Below are 13,398 nucleotides of genomic sequence, written 5' to 3'. Positions count from 1 at the left end.
GACGGCTCCTGGAGAACCGTCTTTTTGTGAAGGCCGAGAAGTGCGAGTTCCACACCACCATCTCCTTTCTGGAGTTCGTGGTGGTGCGGGGACAGCTTTCCCCGAATACGGCCGGGGTAAAGGCAGTCATGCAGTGGCCGACTCCCTCTTCCTGGAAGCAGCTGCAACAGTTCCTGGGCTTTGCTAACTTCTACCGCCGCTTCATCCGGGACTACAGCAAGGTGGCTGCCCCACTCACCAGACTCACTTCCACTCTACAGGTTTTCAGCTGGACTCCCGAGGCCGAAGCCGCTTTCAGCAGGCTGAAGAGCCTGTTCTCGTTGTCGCCCATCCTCGCGCAACTCGACCCCAGTTGGCAGTTTGTGGTGGAGGGGGATGCCCCGGATCCTGGTGGAGGTCCACCGAACCAGCTGTTCGTCCTGGAGGCGGTGCGGTCTGATGTCCTGCAATGGGCCCACGCCTCAAAGTTGACCTGCCACCCGGGGGTCAATCACCCACCTGCCGTGGAGTGCCGTGGTCCCAGCGTCCACCGGACTGTCTCCCTTCATGGCATCCCTGGGGTACCAGCCTCTGTTATTTGAGATCCAGGAGGACGAAGTAGCGGTACCCTCGGTACAGGCCAGCATGCGCCGTTGCAGGAGGGTGTGGAGGCAAGTCCGTGCTGCACTCCTGCGTCTCAGAAGCTGGCTCCTCGCTTCGTGGGGCCCTCTGAGGTGGAGCGGATGGTGAAAGCTGCAGCCGATTCATCCTTGACGACGGCCTCCTCCATGACTTCTACCACACCCAGACTTTGTGAACCTTGTGTTTTGAATAAAGGCACTTTTAGTTCATTTTTCCCCACTGTGGGTTGCCTGCTTTTGGGTCCTGAGACAACCAGTTCTAACAAACGACATATTTAGTCATATTTCTTGTCCTGATTCTAATCCTTCTCCATCTTCTCATAATAGAGTAAATATGCTGTTTTCTGCAGCTGCTGGCACACATGGTTAAAATTTGTTTCTGTGACAACGTCGTCATCGTATGTCACCCAGCAGGCATTCCCATCCCCTTGGCTTGCGTTTCGATAAACTCCGTCACAAATGTAATGGCCTGTGAAGGAAGGAACTGCTTTGTTAGTGGTCAAACTAGAAGGTTGGTTTTCAACACAGTACTGACAGCGAAACACTGACCGCTGGTAGTGCAACTCCCCAAATAGTTGAAGATGCTCCTCAGAGTATATTTTGTCTACAGAAAATAAAAAGAACAAGCCATTAGCTCCACTCTTTGAGCCATTTCAGATTGATGACTGCTTAAAGGTTTATCAAGGGTTTACCTTCTCACTGCTCTGATTTGTATGGAGTAGCAGCTCCCTGGATAAACACGTGGCTTTGTGTATTTTTTGCGCAGCAAAGTAGGACCACTTAAATCTCAATAGGTGGATGATCAGCACACTATCGAGAAGAAAAGGGGAGGGAAGAGGAGATGTAGAGACAGTTAGGGCCTTTAGAAGGCAGCAGATGTGAGGATGCTGAGATGGCTGGTTCTCACTTTGGCAGAGTGAAGAAGGATCTTTGCTCTGTCGTCTGGGAGGCGCCACAGTGACATTGGTAATCCAGCAGTTGCTCCTGCAGAATCAACAACAGTTGTGAGGTTCAACAGCTCCTCCATCATTCACACATGAACACCAAACATGTGTCCCTTACTTTCAGGTACAGCTGTATTCCTTGCATGATGGTGTCCTCAGGCGCCACGGACAGGTTCAAACACTCCTCCATATTTTCACGTTCATGGCCACAACTGTAATTCAAGAGAGGATTCAAGTAACTAAGGATTCAACTAAACAAGTTCAACACCGATGCAGGAGCAGAAGGTTTCCAGGTATATTCCCACCTGTGGCACAGCATGGTGCTCAACATCTGGAAGCTGATGTGAGCCTCCACAGGGCAGGTGTAGCTCTGCTGTTTCTCATTTGCCAATGACCTGATCTCTGCAGAGATGGAGCTCAGCTGTTCCAGGATGGTGTTCAAAAATTCGTGGGCATCCTGCAGACAGACCAAAGTGTCTAGTCCAGAAAAGATCAGGATGATGCTCTTGAAAATAAAAGAATGATTACTTGTTGGGCATCATTTCTAAATTCTGGATGATGCAGGGCAATGGTCCGCAGGAATTTAAAGAGGGTGGACTTCTCTTGCATTCTGTTTTTAGTCGCGAAGCCATTGTTGATGTCACTGAGCAACCTGGAGAAAGGAGAAAGCAGATGTTTTTCATTCATTGCATTAATGCCATAGAATAATGGGGGCACGTGAGCTTGTGTTGTACTTGAAAAGCAGAGCTTTTGGGTGCGAAAGCCACTGTTGACTCTGTTTGTTGGGCTCCTTCACAAAAGGCATGGGGGTCAGGAGGCTCTGGAGAACAGAGTTCATATAGCAGGTCTGGGACAGGTTGGGGAGCCTGAAACACAAGAAAAACTGAGCAAAGTGTTGTTGTTGATGATGATATGCAAAATTTATTACCCATAACAGGCCAGTTCATCAGATGTAAGGGTTCTCCCACTTTCTATTCTGCTTCTCGAGACCACATAGTTTAAGGCCTCCAGGAATCTATTCTTTGTAGCACTAGGCTGTGACGTCACAGCCAAAACAGCCGCCAGATGTGAAGAAAGCGAGTCTTCCTCATTCTTCTCCTCCAGGCTCTGTTAGTTAAAGGCAAAGCAAAATCAGCTCAATCTATTAAAAATGTACCTGGTGACCTGGGTGCCACTGACACAGGACGAATATATCTCTGGGTCTTCTTCATCTGTGGACCCCAGGCTCTGTTAAGAATAAAGCAAAATCAGCTCAATCTAGAAAAACAAAGTCAAAAATACATCAATGTTAATTATAGAAAGAGCATTTTTACAGCTTGTTCGACATCACTGCTGAATGTGGAGGAACAGGGGCTGTCCACCAGACACGTGTCCACTTCTCCGGCCAATGCAGGACACTTTGGTCTCTGTTGGAAGAGTAGACAGGGTCCATGTGAAACATCGGGAACTGGTGTTAAATTTTCTCTATCACAAGAGAAAAATGTACCTGGTGAGCCTGGCTGGTGGACTCTTGCCGAGGGCTCTTCAGCCAGCTCCTCCTGTTCGGTGTCACTGACACAGGAAGAATGTATCTCTGGGTCTTCTTCATCTGTAGACCCCAGGCTCCGTTAAGAATAAAGCAACATCAGCTCAATCACGTTAAACAAAGTCAAAAATATATCAATGTTAAGTTTAGAAGAAGCATTTTTATAGCTTGTTCAATGTCGCTGCTGGATGTGGAGGAACAGGGACTGTCTACTGGACACGTGTCTTCTCCTCCTTCCCCTGCAGGACACTTTGGGCTCTGTTTGTTGGAAGAGGAGACAGGGTCCATGTGAAACATAACTACCTCAGAATGTCCCACAAACATTCTCTCTCGGTGGTACCCATTTTCCATCAGCCACAGAGAAATGCATGAAGAGCCTCAGGAAAAACCTTTTACTGCTCCCTAAAGGGTGCCCCTTCCATCAGGGAGGCCAACGATCTGCTGACTTCAGCCCACACGTAAGTCTTTGGAAAAATCAAGGCAAGATTACACCAACATGGTGTCTTGCCCAGGATTCTGTGGCCAATGCTAGTATTACAATTTCCAATTTCCACTTCTGAAGGACGTGAGAGGACAGTCAGCACCCACCTTCGGCATTGGTTGGCTATACCTCATAGATTAAGCAGCATGTGCCTCTACAGTACAAGCACTAGCTCACACTCCTGAGGAGTTCACGGTGACCAAAGCGAGGTAGGCGAGGGAATCCAAGGATCCATAAATATCTTTTTCTGTCAAGGAGGGCCATGACATTGCATCGAATTCCTCATTCAGCTTGTCTATGATGTCAAAGGAAGAGGAACTCTGGAGCACATCCTCAGCAGCTGTCCTAAAGCTGCTATCGCTAGCCCCAGACTGAAAGTCTCCTAGGAACAGCAAAACACTGGCAGCTAAAGGTGGCCCGAGGAAAGCAAGCATCTCAATCTGCTCCATAAGCAAGGCCATTTAGTAGACCTCTTGCTCTCCCTTACTCATCAAATTCCACGTACCTACCGGCAGCATAATTTACTTAATATTATGTATTTCTGTATGTATTCTCTATGATCTATGCCTATTCTCTCCTCTCCTCTCCTCACCCTTCTCCTCTCTTTCTACCCAGCCGGCCATTAGCAGGAGGGTCCCCCTACATGAGCCTGGTCCTGCTCAAGGTTTCTTCCTGTTAAAGGGGAGTTTTTCCTTGCCACTTGTTTGGGGTCAGGCCCTGGGATTCTGTAAAGCGCCTAGAAACAGTTTTGATTGTAAAAGACGCTATATAAATAAAAATTGATTGATTGATTGATTGTAATTGGAATTTAAGTTACAGAAGTACACAAACTTGCTGCCAGATTGTTGTTGCCTTAAATACGAATTTCCGGCACTCCTTCCCGGGCTGATTTCCCAATAATGACCTTTAGTCTGACTCTGTTTGTCTGCTCCCTGCCTGCTTCCATTGTGCTTTGAGCCCCTCCTTGGACTGTTTATAACCCGTCGCAGGTGTCACCTACGTTTTGTTGAGTGGTCAAAGTGGACGTTTTGGGACAAAATGACACATCGTCCATCTGTGGGTCAACTTTAAATTTCTGTCCCTTCTCTCCACCTCAGCCAGCTGCTCTTCATACATTCACAAGGCCAACCCAAGACTTGGAAACCCTTCAACTCAGCAAGGTTAGCCTTCCCAATACACTGCCACGGAGGAACTATTAACAAGTCCGGTTTTTCTTATGCACTTGAAGAAACCCAGTAAGGTAGTTGACTTTTTCCTTTAAAAGACTAAAGTATCAAAATATCTTGTAAGATTGGAGTAAAAGCTGAATTGTACCTTCAGTGTTTGTTTCATCCAATATTTGCCTGACTTGTATCACATACATAAAACTGAAATATCAGTCTGTCAAAATTGTGATAAACAAAAATCCCAAATAATTATTCATTATTTTAAATTTAAAAAAAGAAAGAAGCTACATAGTCAGAGAGACATAGTTACCATTATTAACCCTTGGAATAGGAACTGTCAAAATACAATACATTGAGTTCATAACTCTATTTAATGATAATTATCAATAAAAGTATGACAATCATAAGAGCACCGAAAATGGATCTAAAGAAATATATTACAATATTTGAATACACAATTATTGGTTCAGATTGGTTCAAACATGCGTGCCTTCTTTACATCAGTCTGACATTTAGGACCCACGCTCTTGTTTTGATATGCAATTTTTATTTCTCTTTGCTATTTGGACTTATTGGAACCCAATAAGTATAAAAACTAAGAATCATCTTTTTACATGATGTAGTTTTAGAGAAAATGTTGTCCACATATGTGGACACTGGGTCTGAATCACCATAAAGCACAATAAAATCAATAATACAGTTTTTGTGTAATAGAATGAAAAACTCTTTACTTACATAGTTTTGAACATGTTTTGAACAAGTTATACTTTAATTACAATAATAACACATTATTAATAACACATATTTACATAATTTTGAACATTTTTTGAACAAGTTATACTGTAATTACAATAATAACATTATTAATAACACATATTTACATAGTTTTGAACATTTTCTGAACAAGTTATACTGTAATTACAATAATAACACATTATTAATAACACATATTTACATAGTTTTGAACATTTTTTGAACAACAATGACAATAATAACACATTAACACATACAAACATAGCTACTTATGAAATTCTAAAAAACAGTTGCGCTCAGTTTGTACACACAGGAACACCTTGCAGGTCACACAACGCACCCGGGTTCTCCCTGTGCAGCCTGCTGCTCTGCACCGTGCAGCATTCTTCAAATTTAGCATCTCTGGGAGATGTGCATTCGCCCTCCTGCGGACGGACACATGGGGAACTGCCAGCACTGGGTGTTTTTTACTTTCGGAAGAGTCATCATCTGACAGCCCTGGAGAGTCTGCATCCTCTTCTTGGCTGTGATGCTGGGCCAAGAAGGTCCTGGCCACGTCCATGCGGAACTCCAGGAACTGCATGATGCTCTTCCTTGGTGCACCACACGTTTTCAGATCTTTCCTATACAGTAGCCAGCTGTTGGCTAGAGCCAGATCTGTGAAGTGCATGAGCATCCTAATTGTCCATTTTTTTGTACGGCTGCTCATGCGATAATAGCTGATCATGCGGTCGATCAGGTCAACTCCACCCATTTTCATATTGTACTCCCGAACAATACATGGTCGGGAGACAGACACATATTTTTTTTGTTTTTTATCCCAGCGCTGGCAGGTATCCTCAGGCTGTGTCCCATGGACAGCTGAGATCATTAAAACGGGTTTGTTGTCAAACCACTTAACAATACACAGCTGTCCGTCTTCACTCGAAACTTCTCTGGAAGTTCCTCTTCCGGAAGTTTGCATGGCTTTGTCTGTGGGTAACTTCTGCACCGCTGCAGTGACCCGGTTCTTCATTACTGTACCGGTAAGGTACAGCTCCTTCCTCAGCATTTGCTCCGCACCTTGGATGCTGGTGAAGAGCCGGTCACAATAAACTTTTGTGCCACGATGCAGAGTTTGACACAGACGAGCCATGACTAAACTCCCCAAACCCAGACCCTCTGGTTCTTCGACCTGCTCACGCAAAGCAGCTGAACCTTGATAGAGGTCGAAGTCCAGCACAATGCCATCCGTTGTGGCACAAACAAAGTTCTTAATGCCCACAGGGTTCGGCTTCATGGGCAAATACTGCCTACATGGACAGGCTCCTGTGAAGGGAATCATTTGTTCGTCAATGGATACAGATTCAGGCCGAGCCTGAGACCTGCAGCCTTGCAAAATCCTATTGACGAAAGGTCGCACCTTCCAAAATTTGTCCCGCTTCCTGAGGTCTTCTGGCACATCATCGTCAATCAGGACTTTTAATGATTGCCTCAGCCTGAAAAATCTGTCCCGCGTGAATCTTTCTGTTATGGGACTGACGCTGATGGACCTGGACCAGTACATCCGTATTTTGGGGTACGGGAGACAGGACATCAGGATACAGGCACCAAAAAAATGGTACACCTCATCCATTGATGTTCTGAGTAGGTCCCCACTCCTACTCAGTGACATAGCGTTGGTGCAGTCAGCTATGTTTTTGATCAAATTGTGATCGATGTACTGCTCCACATAGTTCAGTGGAGTCCAGCCATTCCGTTCATGCTCCGTTTCATCCTCATTGGTGAAATCCAGGAGGTTGGGCATAAATGGAGCTGCCCTCCAGCGCATTCCACGTCCTGCACAAGAATCAAAATACAAATTGTGCTTATTGCGAAGTGACTCACACAAGCAATTCACTGAGGTGTATTAGTGCATAACATAATTGAATCTGAGTGAACATTTATATGAAATTTTATGATTTGCCTTCAAGGCATGCCAAAATAAGAACCATTATTATTATTACCTTTATAAGATTGTCCCTGCTTGGGATTAGGGCTTGGTCCTGTTGTTGGCTCTTCTGGGCCATCATTCGAGCCATCAGCCTCATGCCGAGTTCGGCAGCTACTCCTGGGAGTGCTTTCGAATAAAGGCGCTTTTAGGACACTATTCCCCGCTGTGTGTTGCCTGCTCTCGGGTCCTGAGACAACCAGTTCTAACAAACGACATATTTAGTCATATTTCTTGTCCTGATTCTAAACCTTCTCCATCTTCTCATAATAGAGTAAATATGCTGTTTTCTGCCGCTGCTGGCACACGTGGTTAAAATTTGTTTCTGTGACAATGTCGTCATCATATGTCATCCAGCAGGCATTCCCATCCCCTTGGCTTGCGTTTCGATAAACTCCATCACAAATGTAATGGCCTGTGAAGGAAGGAACTGTTTGTTAGTGGTCAAACAAGGAGAACATTGGTTTTCAATGCAATACTGACAGCTAAACACTGACCGCTGGTAGTGCAACTCCCCAAATGGTTGACGATGCTCAGACAGACCAAAGTGTCTAGTCCAGAAAAGATCAGGATGATGCTCTTGAAAATAAAAGAATGATTACTTGTTGGGCATCATTTCTAAATTCTGGATGATGCAATGCAATGGTGCGCAGGAATTTAAAGAGGGTGGATTTCTTCTGCATGCTGTTTTTTGTAGTGAAGCAGTTGTTTATATCTGTGAGCAACCTGGAAAAAGGAGAAAGCAGATGTTTTTCATTCATTGCATTAATGCCATAGAATAATGGGGGCACGTGAGCTTGTGCTGTACTTGAAAAGCAGAGCTTTTGGGTGCGAAAGCCACTGTTGACTCTGTTTGTTGAGCTCCTTCACAAAAGGCATGGGGGTCAGGAGGCTCTGGAGAACAGAGTTCATATAGCAGGTCTGGGACAGGTTGGGGAGCCTGAAACACAAGAAAAACAGAGCAAAGTGTTATATAGCGTCTTATACAATCAAAATTGTTTTTAGGCGCTTTCCAGAATCCCAGGGCCTGACCCCAGACAAGCAACAGTGGCAAGGAAAAACTCCCCTTTAACAGGAAGAAACCGTGAGCAGGACCAGGCTCATGTAGGGGGACCCTCCTGCTGATGGCCGGCTGGGAAGAGAGAGAGGAGAGGGAGAAGGAGAGGAGAGAAGAGGAGAAGGAGAGGAGAGGAGAGGGAGAAGGAGGGGGAAGAGGAGAAGGAGAAGGAGAGGAGAGAGGAGAGGCACAGAGCACAGAAACACACACAAAAATACACTATACAACGGCTCAGCGGGGCCGGAGGTCATCATGCAGCTCCGAAGGCGGCAATACCTGTAAATGAATAGAGGGGGTGGGGGAGCAGAAAAACTACACAGGAATCAGCATAACTAGTCTGCTTGATGAGGAGGAGGAAAGGAGAGGAAAGGAGAGGAGAGGAGAGGAAACCATGGCCCAGTGGGGTGACAGAGGCCTGTAAGGTGATCATGTTTCCGGACCCCGGCAGCCTCGGCCTATAACAGCATAGCTAGAATGTGACCTAACGATTAGACGACCCCCTAAGTATGATCATTTTTCTATCTATGATAGTAATTGGAACTACAAAATTAACAACAATAATCTTTTCAAAGAGGTAGGTTTTATGTCTGATCTTAAAACTAGCAATGGAGTCAGCCTCCCGTACCTGGACAGGGAGCTGGTTCCATAGCAGGGGGGCCTGGACAGGGAGCTGGTTCCATAGCAGGGGGGCCTGGACAGGGAGCTGGTTCCATAGCAGGGGGGCCTGGTAGCTAAATGCTCGGCCCCCCATTCTACTCCTAGAAACTCTGGGAACCACAAGTAGACCAGCACTCTGAGAGCGGAGCGGTCTATTGGGCTGATAAGGTATCACTAGCTCCTCCAGGTAGGATGGAGCAAGGCCTCTGAAGACCTTGTAGGTCAGAAGAAGGGTTTAAAAATGATTCTAAATTTAATGGGCAGCCAATGAAGCGACGCCATTACAGGAGTTATGTGATCTCTTTTGTCAATACCTGTCAGAACTCTGGCTGCAGTATTTTGGATCAACTGGAGGCCTCCGAAGAAGTTGCTTGGACACCCTGATAATAAAGAATTACAATAGTCCAGCCTGGAAGTAACAAAAGCATGAATTAACTTTTCAGTATCAGGCCACGTCAGTAGCTTCCTGATCTTTGAGATGTTCCTCAGGTGAAAAAAGGCACTTCTAGAGACTAATTTAATGTGTGAGTTGAAGGAGAGATTTTGATCAAAAGTTACTCCTCGATTCCTCACAGAGAGACTAGATGTTAATGAGATACCATCTAGAGTAATCATGTGATCTAATCTATCCCTTAGAGGTTCAGGACCAAACACCATGACCCCAGTTTTTCCTGAGTTAAGGAAGAGAAAATTTGAAGACATCCACGACTTTATGTCTTTAAGACAGGTCTAGAGCTTCACTAACTTCTCTGTCTCCTCTGGTTTTAATGGATAAATAAAGCTGAGTGTCATCAGCATAACAATGAAAATTTATCCCATGCTGCCGAATAAAGTTCCCTAAGGGAAGCATGTACAAGGTGAAGAGGATTGGTCCAAGTACAGAACCTTGAGGAACTCCATGGCTAACCCTACTGTATGAGGAGGGAACACCATGGACATGAGCAAACTGGTATCTATCAGATAAATATGATCTAAACCAGTCTAGTGCTGTCCCTTTAATCCCAATCACATGATCCAGTCTCTGTAACAGGATGCTGTGATCAACTGGATCAAAATCAGCACTGAGGTCCAGCAGAACCAGCATCAAGACCAGTCCATGATCTGAAGCTATGAGAAGATCATTAGTAACTTTAAGAAGTGCTGTTTCTGTGCTGTGATGAGCTCTAAAGCCTGACTGAAACATCTCAAACAGGCTGTTGCTCTGCAGGTGCTCCAGTAACTGAGTCACCACCACCTTCTCTAGAACTTTAGAGATAAAAGGATGGTTGGATATCGGCCTATAATTTGCTAATACGTCAGGATCCAGTGATGGTTTTTTAAGCAACGGCTTAATCACTGCCACCTTGTAGGGTTGGGTTCCATAACCTGTCACTAAAGAACCATTAATCTGGTCCAGGATAGAACTGCCTATCATTGGTAAAACATCCTTCAACAGGTGTGTTGGGATGGGATCTAAAGGACACGTGGTGGATTTGGATTTCTGAATTAGCGATGACGCCTCAGAAAAATATATAGAGCTGAAGGAGTTTAAGGGCTCGTTGGAGAACCTGTATGTTCCCACAGTCAGCACATCTGGTGATGGTCCAGTTGTTGGGATGGCGTGGTTAACTTTTTCTCTGATAGCTAGAACGTTATCAGTGAAGAAGCTCATGAAGTCTTCACCACTAAGGGAAGAAGGGATACGTGGATCTAAAACACTGTGACTCTTGGTTAATGTGGCCACAGTGCTGAAAAGAAACCTGTGGTTGCTCTTATTTTCCTCAATTAAAGAAGAAAAATAAGCTGTTCTAGCCTTACGGAGGGCCTTTTTGTAAACTAATAGACAGTCTTTCCAGGCTACATGATAGCTGTCTATTTTACAAGAATGCCACTTCCTTTCCAGTCTTCACACTTTCTGCTTGAGGGTCCTGATATGTGAATTATACCAGGGGGCACACCTCCTCTGAGTTACTATTTTCTTTATCAGGGGGGGCAACAGAATCAAGCGTGATTCTCAGTGAGGTTGTTGCACCTTCAGCAATAGAGTCAACCTCAGCAGGGCTAAGATTATAATGATTGATCCCTGGGGAAACACACGGTGGTCCTGGGATCAGCACAGGGATCACTTCCTTAAACTTAGCTACAGCATTATCTGAGAGACATCTGCTATAGTCAGACTGCGTTCTGAGCATAGAAGAATCCTTAATCATAAATGTAAAAGTGATCAAAGAATGATCTGACAGGAGTGGGTTCTGAGGGAACACTGACACATGTTCTACCTCAACACCATAAGTCAGAACTAGATCTAGGGTGTGGTTAAAGTTATGAGTTGGTTGGTTTATCTGCTGGAGGAAACCAACTGACTCAAGTAATGAAATGAAGCCATTTCTAAAGCTGTCATTTATGTCTACATGGATATTAAAGTCTCCAATGATAATGACTTTGTCTGTTCTAAGGACCAAGTCAGATAAGAAGTCAGAGAACTCAGACAGGAACTCTGAATGTGGCCCAGCAGGGGGCCGATATACAACCACAAACAGAAGTGGCTTTTCTGTCCTCCAGTTCAGATGAGTGATGCCAAGAGTCAGGCTTTCAAATGAACTGAAGCTATGTTTTGGTCTGGGATTAATTATAACTTGGAGTGATAGATTGCTGCCACTTCCCCTCCTTGACCAGTAACACGTGGAATATGATAAATAAGATGGGTAGGAGGAGTAGATTCATTTAAGCTAACATACTCCTCCTGAAGCCAGGTCTCAGTAAGACAAAATAAATCAATGTGATGATCCTCTATCAGGTCGTGCACTAACAGGGATTTACACAAAAGAGATCTAATATTTAACAGTCCACACTTAATTGTGATATTAGTTTCTCCAACTTGTGCTTTGGTATTAATTTTAATAAGATTTTGGGGATTGACCGCTCCCCTGCTCTGTGCTTGGTGAACTTTTAACCGTGGAACAGAGACTACCTCTATAGTGTTAAATATGTTATTGTTGGTGGATGAGGGTTCTAAGGAAGCAGCAGAGAGGTGTGTAAGACTACAACTCTGCATCCTGGTCTGGACCCTGGATTGTCAGGTCACTTTGGGTCTAATAAAATTAGCCAAATTACTAGAAATGAGAGAGGCACCATCTCGTGTGGGATGGACACCGTCTCTCCTAATCAGACCAGGTTTTCCCCAAAAGTGCTCCAACTGTCTAGAAAGGCCACCTGGTTTTCGGGGCACCACCGTGACAGCCAGCGACGGAGCGACGACATGCGGCTAAACATCTCATCGCTGGCCAGATTGGGGAGGGGACCAGAGAATGCTACGGAGTCCCACATCGTTTTAGCGTAGTTACACACCGACTCTGTTCATTTTGGTGACCTCCGACTGACGAAGCCGGGTGTCGTTGGCTCCGACGTGAATAATAACTTTACCAAATTTACGTTTACGTCTCGCCAGCAGCCATAAATTGGCTTCTATGTCGCCCGCTCTGGCCCCGGAATGCTCTTAACTATGGTGGCTGGAGTCGGCTTCACGTAGCGCAAAACAGGGTCGCCAATTACCAGGGTCGGTTTCTCAGCGGGTGTGTCGCCGAGTGGGGAAAAGCGGTAGCCACGGGAAGCGGGTGGTGGGGCACTGTGGGCCTTTGGTTTGGGCTACGCTTCCTACGAACCGTCACCCAGCCGCCCTGGCTAGCCGGCTGCTGCCGGGGGGCCGCTAGCTGAATCTACGCTAGGCGGCTCCGCAGCAGCTAGCTTCTCCTGGCTACCTGACGCAACTCCAGCTAACTGAGGAACCGCGTCTCAAGCTCGCTAAGTCTCGCCTCCATAGCCGTAAATAAACTCCACTTTCTGCACCTATTCCCTTCACTAAAGGAGGCAGAGCAGTAACTAAACATTTCACACGCTGAACAGACAAAGACACCGGGTGAAACAGACGGTGAGGCCATGCTAACGCTGATAATCGGTGGAGCCCTGTATTTGTTTAATATAGGTTATTTCTCACTGTTGTTATCAGGTGACTAGAATGTCCCAAGTGTTCAAATTTTAATTAAAGTGAATACAACACACAAAGTGTTCAATATTAAGTGAATACAACACCCCGTGCACAATGCAACTAACGAACGATTGAGAAGACAGGAAGTGACGCAATACGTTACCATTAGAAATCTGAGTGAATACTGTCAAAATTGTGATAACCAAAAATCACAAAAAATTATTCATTATTTTAAATTTAAGAAAGAAAGAAGCTACATAGT

At 45.2% G+C, this 13,398-nt stretch overlaps 1 protein-coding gene across 2 annotated transcripts; it reads right to left on the bottom strand.

Annotated features, from left to right (window-relative positions):
- Positions 1-764: 764 nt before the first annotated feature.
- Positions 765-8,504, bottom strand: LOC115249624 (piggyBac transposable element-derived protein 3-like). 2 transcript variants are annotated; one of them, XM_029835570.1, is made up of 10 exons: positions 2,878-2,970; positions 2,729-2,791; positions 2,299-2,430; positions 2,093-2,216; positions 1,870-2,021; positions 1,683-1,776; positions 1,528-1,604; positions 1,313-1,430; positions 1,170-1,224; positions 765-1,089 (listed from the first exon to the last, which is right to left on the bottom strand). In XM_029835570.1, the coding sequence occupies exons 1-10, from the start codon at positions 2,889-2,891 to the stop codon at positions 920-922; spliced, it is 999 nt and encodes a 332-aa protein (XP_029691430.1). In that variant the 5' UTR covers positions 2,892-2,970; the 3' UTR covers positions 765-919. The 2 variants fall into 2 exon arrangements, with proteins under 2 accessions (XP_029691430.1, XP_029691429.1); XM_029835569.1 differs by lacking the exons at positions 765-1,089; positions 1,170-1,224; positions 1,313-1,430; ... (5 more) ...; positions 2,729-2,791; positions 2,878-2,970 and adding exons at positions 5,643-7,307; positions 7,475-7,873; positions 7,956-8,184; positions 8,267-8,504.
- Between the last annotated feature and the right edge of the window lie 4,894 nt (positions 8,505-13,398).

Source organism: Takifugu rubripes, chromosome 4 (genome assembly GCF_901000725.2).
Source record: "Takifugu rubripes chromosome 4, fTakRub1.2, whole genome shotgun sequence".
Classification (NCBI taxonomy): domain Eukaryota; kingdom Metazoa; phylum Chordata; class Actinopteri; order Tetraodontiformes; family Tetraodontidae; genus Takifugu; species Takifugu rubripes.
This window is presented reverse-complemented; position numbering and strand designations above follow the sequence as displayed.